Source organism: Liolophura sinensis, chromosome 3 (assembly GCF_032854445.1).
Source record: "Liolophura sinensis isolate JHLJ2023 chromosome 3, CUHK_Ljap_v2, whole genome shotgun sequence".
In the NCBI taxonomy this organism is placed as follows: domain Eukaryota; kingdom Metazoa; phylum Mollusca; class Polyplacophora; order Chitonida; family Chitonidae; genus Liolophura; species Liolophura sinensis.
The window spans coordinates 11,759,196-11,772,578 of NC_088297.1; the positions used below are offsets into that span (position 1 = coordinate 11,759,196).

The window sequence follows — 13,383 nt, forward strand, 5'->3', positions numbered from 1 at the left end:
CATTTTGTTGCCGGAATGAAGTACCAAAGTTTTGTTATAACAATTAATATTCTACTCACATTCTACTCTATTTTGATGTTACCTATTGACCTTGACCTTTGGGCTGAGAACCCTATTAGAGTCATTCGGATTTACTGTAAGAGATATGTGAAACGCTGGGTTATTATTTCTTAATACCAAGCATATGACATGGCTTAACGAATAGAAGTACAAAAAAATTCTCAGTTTCTTCCCGAGGCGTAATAATGGCTTTAAGTTACAGTTTTCCTAAGCCCCCGGAGGTCAGTCCGGAAATTAAGCAGCCGGCTTTGGGTGATATATGTAGCGGTCAAAACAACTTTGATGGCAGGGAGAGCCAGAATTGCGGAACTAAGTTAAACTACAGTTTTCCTAAGCTGCAGAGGTCAGTCCAGAAATTAAAGTGAGGGATCTAAACTGGTTTGGGATTCCTAGCATGTTCATCTATGTCTTCACTTTTCGAATATTTCCAACCCGCTGACGGACAATATGCATAAAATAGAGCATTATTAAGAAATATGACTTATGCGTAAAAAAAGTCACAGGCAAATAAAACAAAGCATATCTTTGTTTTCTTTAAAATCACAGTCTTCAATGTAATGATCTTGGTAAAAGGAAATGGCATAACTGTCGGACCATCTTTTAAAGCTATTTAGGCAGAAACGCTTATGAGCGGAGGAAACCGAATCATGTTTACAGCTATAGGACGGACAGGATTACGGGTGTAACAACTCGGATTATGTTTACAGCTATAGGACGGGCAGGATTATGGGTGCAACAACTCGGATTATGTTTACAGCTATAGGACGGACAGGATTACGGGTGGAACAACTCGGATTATGTTTACAGCTATAGGACAGACAGGATTACGGGTGCAACAACGCGAATTATGTTTACAGCTAAAGGACGGACAGGATTACAAGTGCAACAACTCGGATTATGTTTACAGCTACAGGACGGACAGGATTACGCGTGCAACAGCTCGGATTATGTTTACAGCTATAGACGGACAGGATTACGGGTGCAACAACTCGGATTATGTTTACAGCTATAGGACGGACAGGATTACGGGTGCAACAACTCGGATTATGTTTACAGCTATAGGACGGACAGGATTACGGGTGCAATTGCTCGGATTATGTTTACAGCTATAGGACGGACAGGATTACGGGTGCAACAACTCGGATTATGTTTACAGCTATAGGATGGACAGGATTACAGGTGCAACAACTCGGATTATGTTTACAGCTATAGGACGGACAGATTACGGGTGCAACAGCTCGGATTATGTTTACAGCTATAGGGCGGACAGGATTACGCGTGCAACAACTCGGATTATGTTTACAGCTATAGGACGGACAGGATTACGGATGCAACAACTCGGATTATGTTTACAGCTATAGGGCGGACAGGATTACGGATGCAACAACTCGGATTATGTTTACAGCTATAGGACGGACAGGATTACAGGTGCAACAACTCGGATTATGTTTTCAGCTATAGGACGGACAGGATTACAGGTGCAACAACTTGGATTATGTTTACAGCTATAGGACGGACAGGATTACGGGTGCAACAGCTCGGATTATGTTTACAGCTATAGGACGGACCGGATTACGGGTGCAACAACTCGGATTATGTTTAAGGGTATACGAACGGGCGCGTTTATGGGTGGGGGAAACCGGCCTGCCTGAATTAATCTACCAGCCAGCCTGAATTAATCCACTGGCCTGCTGAAATTAATCCACCAGCCTTCACAACCTTCCTGCTCTCCTGGAGCTGAAGTCATCAAAGCTAAACCAGCGAGAGTTAAGTCCCTTGTATAGAACACTCACTTTGCATATCCAAGCATCGTGCATAACACCCTGAATTCCGATAGACCCAGGCGAGGGGCGCACACATCACCCCACAAGCCGTTGTGATAGACTTGAAACCCTACCGGAGGCGGTGTAACTACCTGTGCGTCCAGAGATACGAATTGGAGTCTTTTCTGAAAGATAGAGATAACAAAGACATTAAAGTGGCATGTTCTCACGAATGTACATCTAACTGAATTCAATTTTTTAAATTTCATTATTTAATTATTTGATTGGTGGTTTACACCTAACTCAAGAATATTTCCCTAACACGATGGCGGCCAGCATTTTGTTGGGGGATACCCGCAACAATCCGCAGGTTGCCGTCAGAGCTTCCCATGTATGACCAACGTGATTTGATTTGATTTGATTGGTGTTTTTATGTCGCACTCAAAAATATTTCACTTTTATCGCGGCGGCCAGCGCTACGGTGGAACCCACGATCATCCGCGAGTTGCTGGAAAACCTTCCCACGTAATGCATCCCCAAAATAAGTTGCTGAAAATTATATCTAAGAGACCTTGTGCGCATATATTTTGATTTATGTGGAAATCTATACAGTCTAAAGAGGGGCTTGACGCACCACAGTACAAGTGGTATGATACCTTGGTTACGTCACTTTTTTGTCTTTATATTCACTTGAAATGCGAAACGTTTGCGAACATTGCTTAAGTCATCTTTCACTCGTCGGTAATAAGAGCTTTATAAACATTAAAGAATGCTGACTAAGATTTCGACTCATATTATTCGTGGGTGGTAATATGACAAAAGAATTCCGAGAACTAGAGCTACACTGTACATATAATGCATGCTGAGGGATAGGATATCAGGGCTTGTCATTTCAGGAGAAATGATATCCAGAAGAGTGCGAAGCTGAATATCACTTGTCATCATGCTTCATCTTCTCATGGTTTAGCTATATAGCTACGTGGTTAGCTGGATTTCCTGTCGTTTCATGTTTTCAGTGGTTTATGAGCATATATTCAGCTTAAAGAAGACCAGTCTCAAATAGATTATTATATTATATATACTAACATAATAAATATTACTGCGACATCAAAAATGATACATATGGAATTCAATGCCACTCCCTCGAAAGTCTTGTCCTACCGTAAGTGGTGTCTTCTTTATGGGAGATCCAGACGCCTTTACTTTGTGAAACATTGCGATAACCACACAAAAACGGATCATCAAAGACGCAGTCCAGGGACGAGGCTGAAAATCAAAGCAGTGATTGAAGCATTGTTTGTCTATGAGCATGTCTTGACGGCTGAGCAGAACGGGGAGGGGGAGGGGGTGTGGGGCCACAGACAGTGACATATATTACCATATGTAATATTATATTCTTCCTTGTCTCATTAGCCAAACCAGAGAACAGATTTATCTCTTCAGACAGATCGATGTAACTTACCACAGTCTGGCTTTGTCCCATCAGACATAACCATGTAACTTACCACAGGCTGAGTTGGTCTCATCAGACATATCTGTGTAACTTACCACAGTCTGGGTTTGTCTCATTAGACAGATCGATGTAACTTATCACAGTCTGGGTTTGTCCCATCAGACATATCTGTGTAACTTACCACAGTCTGGGTTTGTCTCATCTGACAGATCGGTGTACCTTACCACATCTTGGCTTTGTCTCATCACATAGCTCAGTGTAACTTATCACAGTCTGGGTTTGTCTCATCGGACATATCCGTGTAACACATCACAGTCTGGGTTTGTCTCATCGGACATATCCGTGTAACACGTCACAGTCTGGGTTTGTCTCATCGGACAGATTGGTGTAACTTGCCAGAGTTTGGGTTTGTCTCATCTGACAGATCGGTGTAACTTACCACTGTCGGGTTTGTCTCATCTGACAGATTGGTGTTGTAACTTGCCACAGTTTGGGTTTGTCTCCTTTCACAGCTCAGTGTAACTTACCACAGTCTGGGTTTCTCTCACACACAGTTCAGTGTAACTTATCAGACAGATCGCTCTAACTTACTACAGTCTGGGTTTGTCTCCTTTCACAATTCGGTGCAACTTACCACAGTCTGGGTTTGTCTCATCATTCAGTTTGATGTAACTTACCACAGTCTGGGTTTGTCTCCTCATACAGTACGGTGTAACTTACCACAACCTGGGCTTGTCTCCTCACACAGTTCGGTGTAACTCACCACAGTCTGGGTTTATCTCATCGGACAGATCGACGTCAGAACAATCATTGATAGAGTTACACTTGGCGCCTGTGGGTATGCATGTCAAAGACGATACACACTGGAATTCATCACTGCTGCAGTCTGTAACAACGAAAACTCATAGGTTTAAATGCAGTTGTTATTTGGTCACATGACTCAAAATCTTATTGATAAACAGCGACAAAGTTTTCTCTTGGTTGCAGCGGTCAAAAGACTAACTCAACTCATAAAGGCCCTGTGTTCTGAATGAAAATCTGGAAAATATTATGTCGGTGTAAAAACTGTTTTTCATTGCTGGAAGTAAGAAATGAAGCCCATCAATATAAAACTGGGACGGAGGATTTATTCGAATCGGAGCGGCCGCAGCTCGCCATGTTAATGTATGGGAATTGGGACTGGCCAGTGCATGTTACAATACAGGAGCTGGCCAGGACAGCAGTTACAGTAACGCGGTGAACTAAAATTTTATAATCGTTCTCCGAGTAATGGGCGTGCTGAGTGGTCAAAAATACGATCTCATTACCACATCAAAAAGGTAACTAACTTTATACACAGGCTTTGATAGAAGATGGCACCTCTGCATAATATTTAGAGTAAAATGCAGTCTGAGATAAGATGGCACATTTCAACATACCGTCAATGAGTATTGCGCTGCAAACAGGTCATGTACTGGCCAGGTAGAAAATATCAACATATGCCTTAATATTCGCAGCACTTTGTAAAGTTGTAGAGGGTGGCTATTAATTCACTTTACTTAGAAATTTGTTTTGTTTTTTTTTTGTTGTTTGAAAACAGTGTAATGTTTCATCGAGAAGATGCTATTTTTTTATAGTTTTCTCTCCTTTTGTTCTCTGGATGACCAGTGCGTGTATCTATATAAACAGCTGCGAAGTTTTAACACTGAATCAGTCTTTCGCAGTTTCCATTTTTATTCTACAGTAAGATTTAATCGAAATGATACACACAGCAAAATGTATATGTAAGGTATTAGTCCTACCTTTAGGCTGACACGATCCACTGGATAGAAGCACGTTGTCCACTCTGATGAAGCCGTCACCGCCTCTTCCTTCACCAATAAACACAAGCCTGTACGTGGATGCCCCGTTTGGGTATAGTGGAACGAAAGCAGATCTCCAGTCATGATGGCTAGAAGATGTCAAACTCCACACTTTATGCCCAGAAAAATGTCTTTCAGTCCCGTCCTCGGCACTGCCCCAGGCAATCTTCTCAACTGCAACACCCAGAGTGCCTCCCATCTCATCATCAAACTTGTACATAAAGCTAAGACATCCGGGCAAACGATCCTGTTGGATCACTGGGCTGAAGATATAGCTCTTGTGGCTGTTTATTGTTGTCAAGGCAAGGTGGCGATCTGTTTAGAACGAAAAATAACATCACTTGATAAAAAGTGAAATGTTTTCTATAGCGTTACGATATCGTTGAAATACATTAAGTAATTGAACTTAACTTAAAACATGTAATACGTTTTGTATCATGGCTCTTCATAAAGGGAGTGCACTCTATCTGCTTGAAAAATATTACCAGGTATGCCGATTCAAGTGTTGTCACCGAAATCACTTGTATTGTTATTCATGTAGGTACAAGGCTCTGCTGGTTTGAGAGTTACAAGATTTACCTCAATTTCCTGGTAACTCGAGAACCCGATTAGTCAATGGTGAGCTACGTGTTTAATAAATTTGAATTTGAATTCGAGGCTGAGCTCATCCGGGCGCTTCACTCACACGAAGCAGTGGCAAGTAGACGACGAGCGGAAAGATAACATGCGAAGGTACAGGAAAATGGACAATTTTGGATGATATTATGAGAACTATGGCTGATACAACAACTGGAAATTATAGGGTGTTGGACAATGTGCACAGCACATACAGATTTTGAACGTCAAAAAAAGCTGTGTTTGCAATTATGAGACGGTGAAGCAGAGTTTTGTATCAACTTCCAGTTTATTCAGACAATATTTTCACCATCATGTGAACGCGTGTCGGGCATGTTGGCGCGAGGAATACGGCAAATGCCCGGATATCGCATAGGCACGGAAAATTCTCTCGGAAAGGTTTCACCTTTGCACTAAGGGTTTATAGTAACTTGAAAAATAAAAAAATGTCTTCTATCTTCGTAAGTCAAACGTAATCTACGAATGAAGTACAGGACTTCAGTGATTCATAGCAGAAGTTTTTCTCACCAACAGGTTTTGCTGCAGAGTCGGTTTCAGCGAAGCTGTTATTGGTCACATCATTCATTACTGCCCAGAGAGAGTCGTCGTCTGTCGTACCGTACCCACATATTCCGGGCTCGTCGAATGTGCAGTCAACAGTGACTGCAACAGTGAGAAGTATTCATATATTTTATAGGTATTCAGTTTGATTGGAGCAAGTTTAAAGCCATCCAGCTGGAACAGAATAATTTTGTAAGGGTATCCAGCTAGACTAGAGTAAAACTTATAGCCATCAGTGGGACTTCAGTAATTTTATAGGCATCAGACTGCATGGGAATAAGTTTATAGGCATTTAGTTGGACTGGAGTAAAACTAGAGGCATCCAGGAGTAAGTTTCTGGATATCCAGCTGGACTGGAGTAACTTTATAAGCCTCCACATGGAATGGAGTAAGTTTATAGACATCCAGCTGGAATGGAGTAAGTTTATAGACATCCAGCTGGAATGGAGTAAGTTTATAGACATCCAGCTGGAATGGAGTAAGTTTATAGACATCCAGCTGGAATGGAGTAAGTTTATAGACATCCAGCTGGAATGGAGTAACTTTATAAGCCTCCACATGGAATGGAGTAAGTTTATAGACATCCAGCTGGAATGGAGTAATTCATAAGAATATTCCGCTGAACTGGAGTATGTGTTTATAGGAGTTGGACTGGAGACAAACTTAGGCATCCAGATCATCGCAGTAACTTTATAGGCATTCAGATAAACTGCCTGGAGTAAGTTCTTGGATATCCAGCTGGAAGTGAGTAAGTTCATAGTCACAGGACAGTATCCACTGAATCTGAGAAGGTTTAAAAGCTTGGCCATTAACAAAATATTTAGCGCTTAGTGGGACTAGGCGTTGTGTAATTATATACCCATCAGTTGGTGTTAAAATATTGGATGACTGATAACTGATGACAATAGACACTAATCGCCTACCTTCCGAACACTGGCCAGGTGTTAACACAATATCGTCGATGTATGTGGACACCAACCCGTTGTTGTGTCCCGAGAGGAACGTCAAGTAGAATGTCTCCACGTTTGGCGGCAGGGTGGCGAAGACCTTTTGGAACTGGCCATCTTGGGTTTGGAAACTTCGGCCCATATTAAAATCCGATGATTTAAACTGAACCAGAGGGCGGGTATCGTTTACCTTGGCGTAAAGGGTGATAATGTTCATGCTGGGATCGTACAAACTGGGTTCGGCTTTAACTGGGTCTGTTCCCCCTGGTGGGAACGGGAGGATGGGTCCTTCTTCTGTGAGGTAAGAAAGGCATTTTACCCGAATGAAGATATAGCCCCTAAGTTTACCTTTATGGCGGTGAGTTTTATTGATGGAGGAAACCCGCCGTAAAACACAGATCTTTGGCAAATTACTGATGAACTTTCTCACGAGTGACGCACAGATGTGCACATCGTGTTGGTCGTAGACAAGTGGTCTTCAACGAACGTTAGACTACACAAACGAGTACTGGAGCATCGTCCAAAGCCCCACAGACAGTGAGAAACGGGGGATTCACAAATCCCCTGTCCAAGACCGCATGAGCAGTGAGAATGGGGGGATTCACAAATCCGTTGTTCAAGGCCTCACATGCAGTGAGAACGAGGGCTTCGCAAATCCCCTATCCAAGTCCCCACAGGCAGTGAGAACGGAGGGATTCACAAATCCCCTGGCCAAGGCCGGGTTTGAAGCCACACCTCAGGTCTTCAAGCGATTGGAAAGCACATCGAGACGTGATTATATTATCTCATGTTTGGATTTCAATCTCTAGCCACAAAAGTAATTGTCTTCACATCTAAAATCTGGCTTGATGGTCGACAAAAGCTTGGAAAGATAAGTTTGGCCTGTCGGCAGTGGTAACATTGCCATTATCCAGATTTAAAGCCCTGACCAGACCAAAGAGGACAAGTGTGGAACCAGCCACCTCACTGGTAAAAACCTTACCTACATTTACAGGCGTGTAAGGTTACACTTTTTAAGAATCTGCAAGAACTGAGAGAATGCATCCCATACTGACGTTAACTGACAAGAGGTCGTATTTCTCCGGTTACGTTAGACGATTAGTCAACTATCAAACTTTTCACTACTCTGGATTTCCTCTCCATGCGTAGTCTTTTATACTGGTATTTACTGCACCGCAACGTTATACTTATATATACTGGAAAGTCGCGGGTTATTTGCTCGTTTTAGTATAGATACCACTTACCAAGTGAATTCGTTTGTATCCGAGCGTGCCAGTAAAACGTCAAACATCTTTCCTCATCAAGAATAGGTAAGTCAGGTGAGGCCAGGTGTGCAATGCTGTAACGGTTACTTTCCACGCCCAGTACGTAACCTGTTGATATACCAGTTATACACCACTAAGGTCACTCCATAATTAGGCTATAAGAGAACTGATATGAGTGGTTGGTGATGACACCCATCCAGTAAATTTATGCATTTCTCCACAATGCGCATAAAAACAAAACCTAATGACATACTGCCAACCAGTCCTGCTTCATTGATCTTTAATCTCTAAGTACTGGGTACCAAGCGAGGCAGCGTCATTTTAAAAGTATTTGGAATAACCTGGGTTTGATCCCAGTTCTCCCGACTTCAAGGTGGCTGCTCTCACCATCTATTCTACTCTACCTGGATGGCCCATGTATTCATTCGTATATGCCTACAGCGAAGGTCAGTTTATACGAAATTAAAGAGATTACGTGAATAAATGATGTATAAATAGTGGCCTTCCTGAACAACTACCTTATATATTAACTAAGCCTCTTCTCAGTTGGTTTGCGCGCTAGCGCAGCGTGATGACCCAAAAGCCTCTCACCAATGCGGTCGCTGTGAGTTCAAGTCCAGCTCATGCTGGTTTCCTCTCCGGTCGTACGTGGGAAGGTCTGGAAGCAACCTATGGATGGTCGTCGGTTTCCCCCGGGCACTGCCCGGTTTCCTCCCGTCATAATGCTGGCAGCCGTTGTATAAGTGAAATACGGCGTAAAGCACTAATCAAATAAATAAATAGATAAACCAGCATGAACCGGGGACTTACCGCGATCAGAGTTGGTGGAATGATCCTGTAGTGGTACGTTGTGATCCACAGAGTCAGCCCGAGCTCGGATCAGTTTCCACGGTGCATGCTTAGTCCGATTCCATGGACGAACGTTACTGTAGCCGCACATACCGTACTCAAAGGTACAGTTAGGTGACGTCACTAAAACACAACCAACAACAACATGCACATGTTATATATACCCTTCTCAAATGTAGAGTTAGGTGACGTTACTAAAACACAACCAATAACAACATGCACATGTTATATACCCTACTCAAATGTACAGTTAGGGGCCGTCACTAAAAAACAAACAACAACAACATGCTCATGTTATATATACCCTACTCAAATGCACAGTTAGGGGACGTCACTAAAAAACAACCAACAACGCCAACATGCTAATGTTATATAGATCCTACTTAAATGTGTAGTTAGGGGACATCATTAAAAAACAAACAACAACGACAACATGCTCATGTTATATATACCATACTCAAATGTATAGTTAGGGGACGTCACCAAAACACAACCAACAACAACATGTCCATGTTATTCATACGGTGATTAAATGTATAGTTAGGGCAAGCCCCTAAATTACAAGTATTAAGACATGTACACCAATTTTGCAAATGTCTGATACCAAAACTGCATGTAGTTTCACCATGAATATGTAGTATGACTTACCACACAGGGCATCCACTTCGTCACTACCGTCATCACAATGGGTCTCTCCATCACAGAGAAACCTGTAGTCGTACAGGCATCGGCCAGTGGTGGTACACTTGAAAATACACTCCTGTGCTGTAAGTACACAGTTATTGTCAGCATAGTTAAAACTCATAAAAAATACACACCTGAGAGCGGTGGTTGAGACCTGTTCTAAGACTTTATACCAGATTTATCACTAAGCCAAATCTGCTGGTGTGTTAGTCAAAAAAGAGTGTAACAGTATATAATAAGTTATATCAGTGGGTTGAGTTTGTATATAACCTGATATTTCGTCTAGAATATTTCGTAGAAATATTTATCTCCAATAGGGTTTTTTGAGGTTTTACTTGTACACAAAATTATATTAAAATTGAGTTTGATGTAGTTTGACTTTCCATTCGAAACCGAGCTACTGCTCGGAATCTACAGAAAACCACAGATGGACGGATAGACGGATAAGCCCTCGTTTTTGCTAAAGCGTGGGATATAAACAGACCTACCCATTATCTCTTCGATATTACGTGAGAAAGTCGACACATCAGTAAAACTTTCAGTAAAGCGAATGTCGCCGTTGGAGTTTCCAAGTCCTAAAACTTCCCAGAACCCACGTGTGTTGAGGCAGACCAATATGCGATACACGCCGAGCTGGAACAGGCACAAATGCAAGTCTTAATCTCATAAAATACCTCTGTCTGTTAACGAAGGCCAATATGCGATACAGGCCGAGCTGAAATAGGCACAGATACAAGTTTTAATCTTATAAAATGTCTGTGTGTGTTGATAAAGACCAAATTGCCATACAGGCCGAGTGAAATAGGCACAGATACAAGTCTTAATCTTATAAAATGCCTGTGTATGTTGATAAAGACCAATATGCGATACAGGCCGAGCTGGAACAGGTACAGGCCGGCCTTGGGGATAGAATCTGTGATACACGCCAAGCTGGAATAGGTACAAATTCAAGTCTTAATGTCATAAAATGCCTGTGTGTGTTGAAGAAGACCAAATTGCCATACAGGCCGAGTGAAATAGGCACAGATACAAGTCTTAATCTTATAAAATGTCTGTGTGTGTTGATAAAGACCAAACTGCCATACAGGCCAAGTGAAATAGGCACAAACACAAGTCTTAATCTTATAAAATGTCTGTGTGTGTTGAAAAAGACCAATATGCGATAAAGGCCGAGCTGGAACAGGCACAGGCCGGCCTTGGGGATAGACTCTGTGTCCATCAGTATAATATGTAGATATAATGTTTATACCGTCATATAGTGACATAAAGTAGTATGATAATGCGGGAGTTCGAGTTTTAACTCTTTCGTGGCTAATGGTAAAACAAGTCCAACTGTACATGGGTGTCTACCAAACATTTTCCAAAATATTATTCAGAGAAGAAGAAAACTGAGGAGCTGAGAGTTGTACCTGAAGTTTCTGATGGAAACGGGTGATATTTGTTCCAACGGAACACCATGAGGCAGGTTATTTATTTTATTTATTTGATTGGTGTTTTACGACGTGCATAAGAATATTACACTTATACAACAGCGTCCAATATTACGGTAGGAGCAAACAGGACAATGCCCGTTGAAAAACCACGATAGTCCGCAGGTGGCGATAGGGAGCCGTCATACATTACCTTTCGTGTAGCGTCCACCTCAGCTCTGAGGTAAGTCAGATTCTTCAAAAATGGGACCGTAATCTCCATCTGAGAAGTGTGGACTGGAGCTGGAAGATAAAAATTATTATAGCGTTTGATCATGCAAACGGTTATCATGCAATGTAAAACATCTGTGTGTAACATCAAGAAAGTGTGCACATCAGGCAACCATAGAAGAGTGTGCGGCATCTTGATGACCCCGTTTGATCATGAAAATTGTTGTTACAGCCTTACCACCACAGTGAAGTGTTTCCTGCAGCTGGGAGATCAAGGTTGATCATAACCTACAAGGTTGATTATAACCTACAAGGCTGATCATAACCTACAAGGTTGATCATAACCTACAAGGTTGATTATAACCTACAAGATTGATCACAACCTACAAGGTTGATTATAACCTACAAGATTGATCACAACATACAAGGTTGATCACAACCTACAAGGTTGATCATAACCTACAAGGCTGATCATAACCTACAAGGCTGATCATAACCTACAAGGTTGATTATAACCTACAAGGTTGACCATAACCTACAAGGCTGATCATAACCTACAAGGTTGATCATAACCTACAAGGTTGACCATAACCTACAAGGCTGATCATAACCTACAAGGTTGACCATAACCTACAAGGTTGACCATAACCTACAAGGCTGATCATAACCTACAAGGTTGACCATAACCTACAAGGTTGATCATAACCTACAAGGTTGACCATAACCTACAAGGCTGATCATAACCTACAAGGCTGATCATAACCTACAAGGTTGACCATAACCTACAAGGCTGATCATAACCTACAAGGTTGATCATAATCTACAAGGTTGATTATAACCTACAAGATTGATCACAACCTACAAGGTTGATCATAACCTACAAGGTTGATTATAACCTACAAGGTTGATCATAACCTACAAGGTTGATTATAACCTACAAGACTGATCACAACCTACAAGGTTGATCATAACCTACAAGGTTGATCATAACCTACAAGGTTGATTATAACCTACAAGATTGATCACAACCTACAAGGTTGATCACAACCTACAAGATTGACCATAACCTACAAGGTTGATTATAACCTACAAGATTGATCACAACCTACAAGGTTGATCACAACCTACAAGGTTGACCATAACATACAAGGTTGATCATAACCTACAAGGTTGATCATAACCTACAAGGTTGATTATAACCTACAAGACTGATCACAACCTACAAGGTTGATTATAACCTACAAGATTGATCACAACCTACAAGGTTGATTATAACCTACAAGGTTGATCATAACCTACAAGGCTGATCATAACCTACAGATATATAAATTCACCTTCAACGTCGTCTTGGTCGCCTAGTATATAACATATCCGTGACTCCGGAAGTTCAGTCTGTCTTTCGTCTGGCAGGCATGCTGGGTAATTATGACGAGCAGTTCCGTTGTCAGGTTCAACCAGCATGAGGATCATCTGTCTATTCCGTTCTGTTGGAACGGAAATAGTGTGTATAACACGGAAATTCGGAGCCCAATGCTCAACAAGCTTTCCATCGACAAACTTTTTGTAATGAAATGGTGGGGATGTTACATTTATGCTTCGCTCAGCTCCTTGATTCCAAGCCCTGAAAGATATGAACAACACTTCATTATCCACAAGTGTAATGCAGCACTTCTCGTACCTACACCAGCACGTGTAACAACGCGAT

The 13,383-nt window shown here is 41.8% G+C and overlaps 1 protein-coding gene across 1 annotated transcript in view; it reads right to left on the bottom strand.

The window, feature by feature from the left end:
- The window catches only part of LOC135463356 (uncharacterized), a 55,127-nt gene that overhangs the window by 1,913 nt on the left and 39,831 nt on the right, over positions 1–13,383 (bottom strand). The window contains exons 39-50 of the mRNA XM_064740615.1: positions 13,013–13,299; positions 11,662–11,750; positions 10,527–10,671; positions 10,003–10,119; positions 9,316–9,477; positions 8,485–8,613; positions 7,217–7,534; positions 6,261–6,395; positions 5,058–5,432; positions 4,040–4,162; positions 2,985–3,089; positions 1,958–2,008 (exon numbers count right to left, since the gene is read on the bottom strand). Of these exons, the coding sequence (XP_064596685.1) occupies positions 1,958–2,008; positions 2,985–3,089; positions 4,040–4,162; positions 5,058–5,432; positions 6,261–6,395; positions 7,217–7,534; positions 8,485–8,613; positions 9,316–9,477; positions 10,003–10,119; positions 10,527–10,671; positions 11,662–11,750; positions 13,013–13,299 (2,036 nt within the window). The remainder of the gene's footprint in view (positions 1–1,957; positions 2,009–2,984; positions 3,090–4,039; positions 4,163–5,057; positions 5,433–6,260; positions 6,396–7,216; positions 7,535–8,484; positions 8,614–9,315; positions 9,478–10,002; positions 10,120–10,526; positions 10,672–11,661; positions 11,751–13,012; positions 13,300–13,383) is intronic.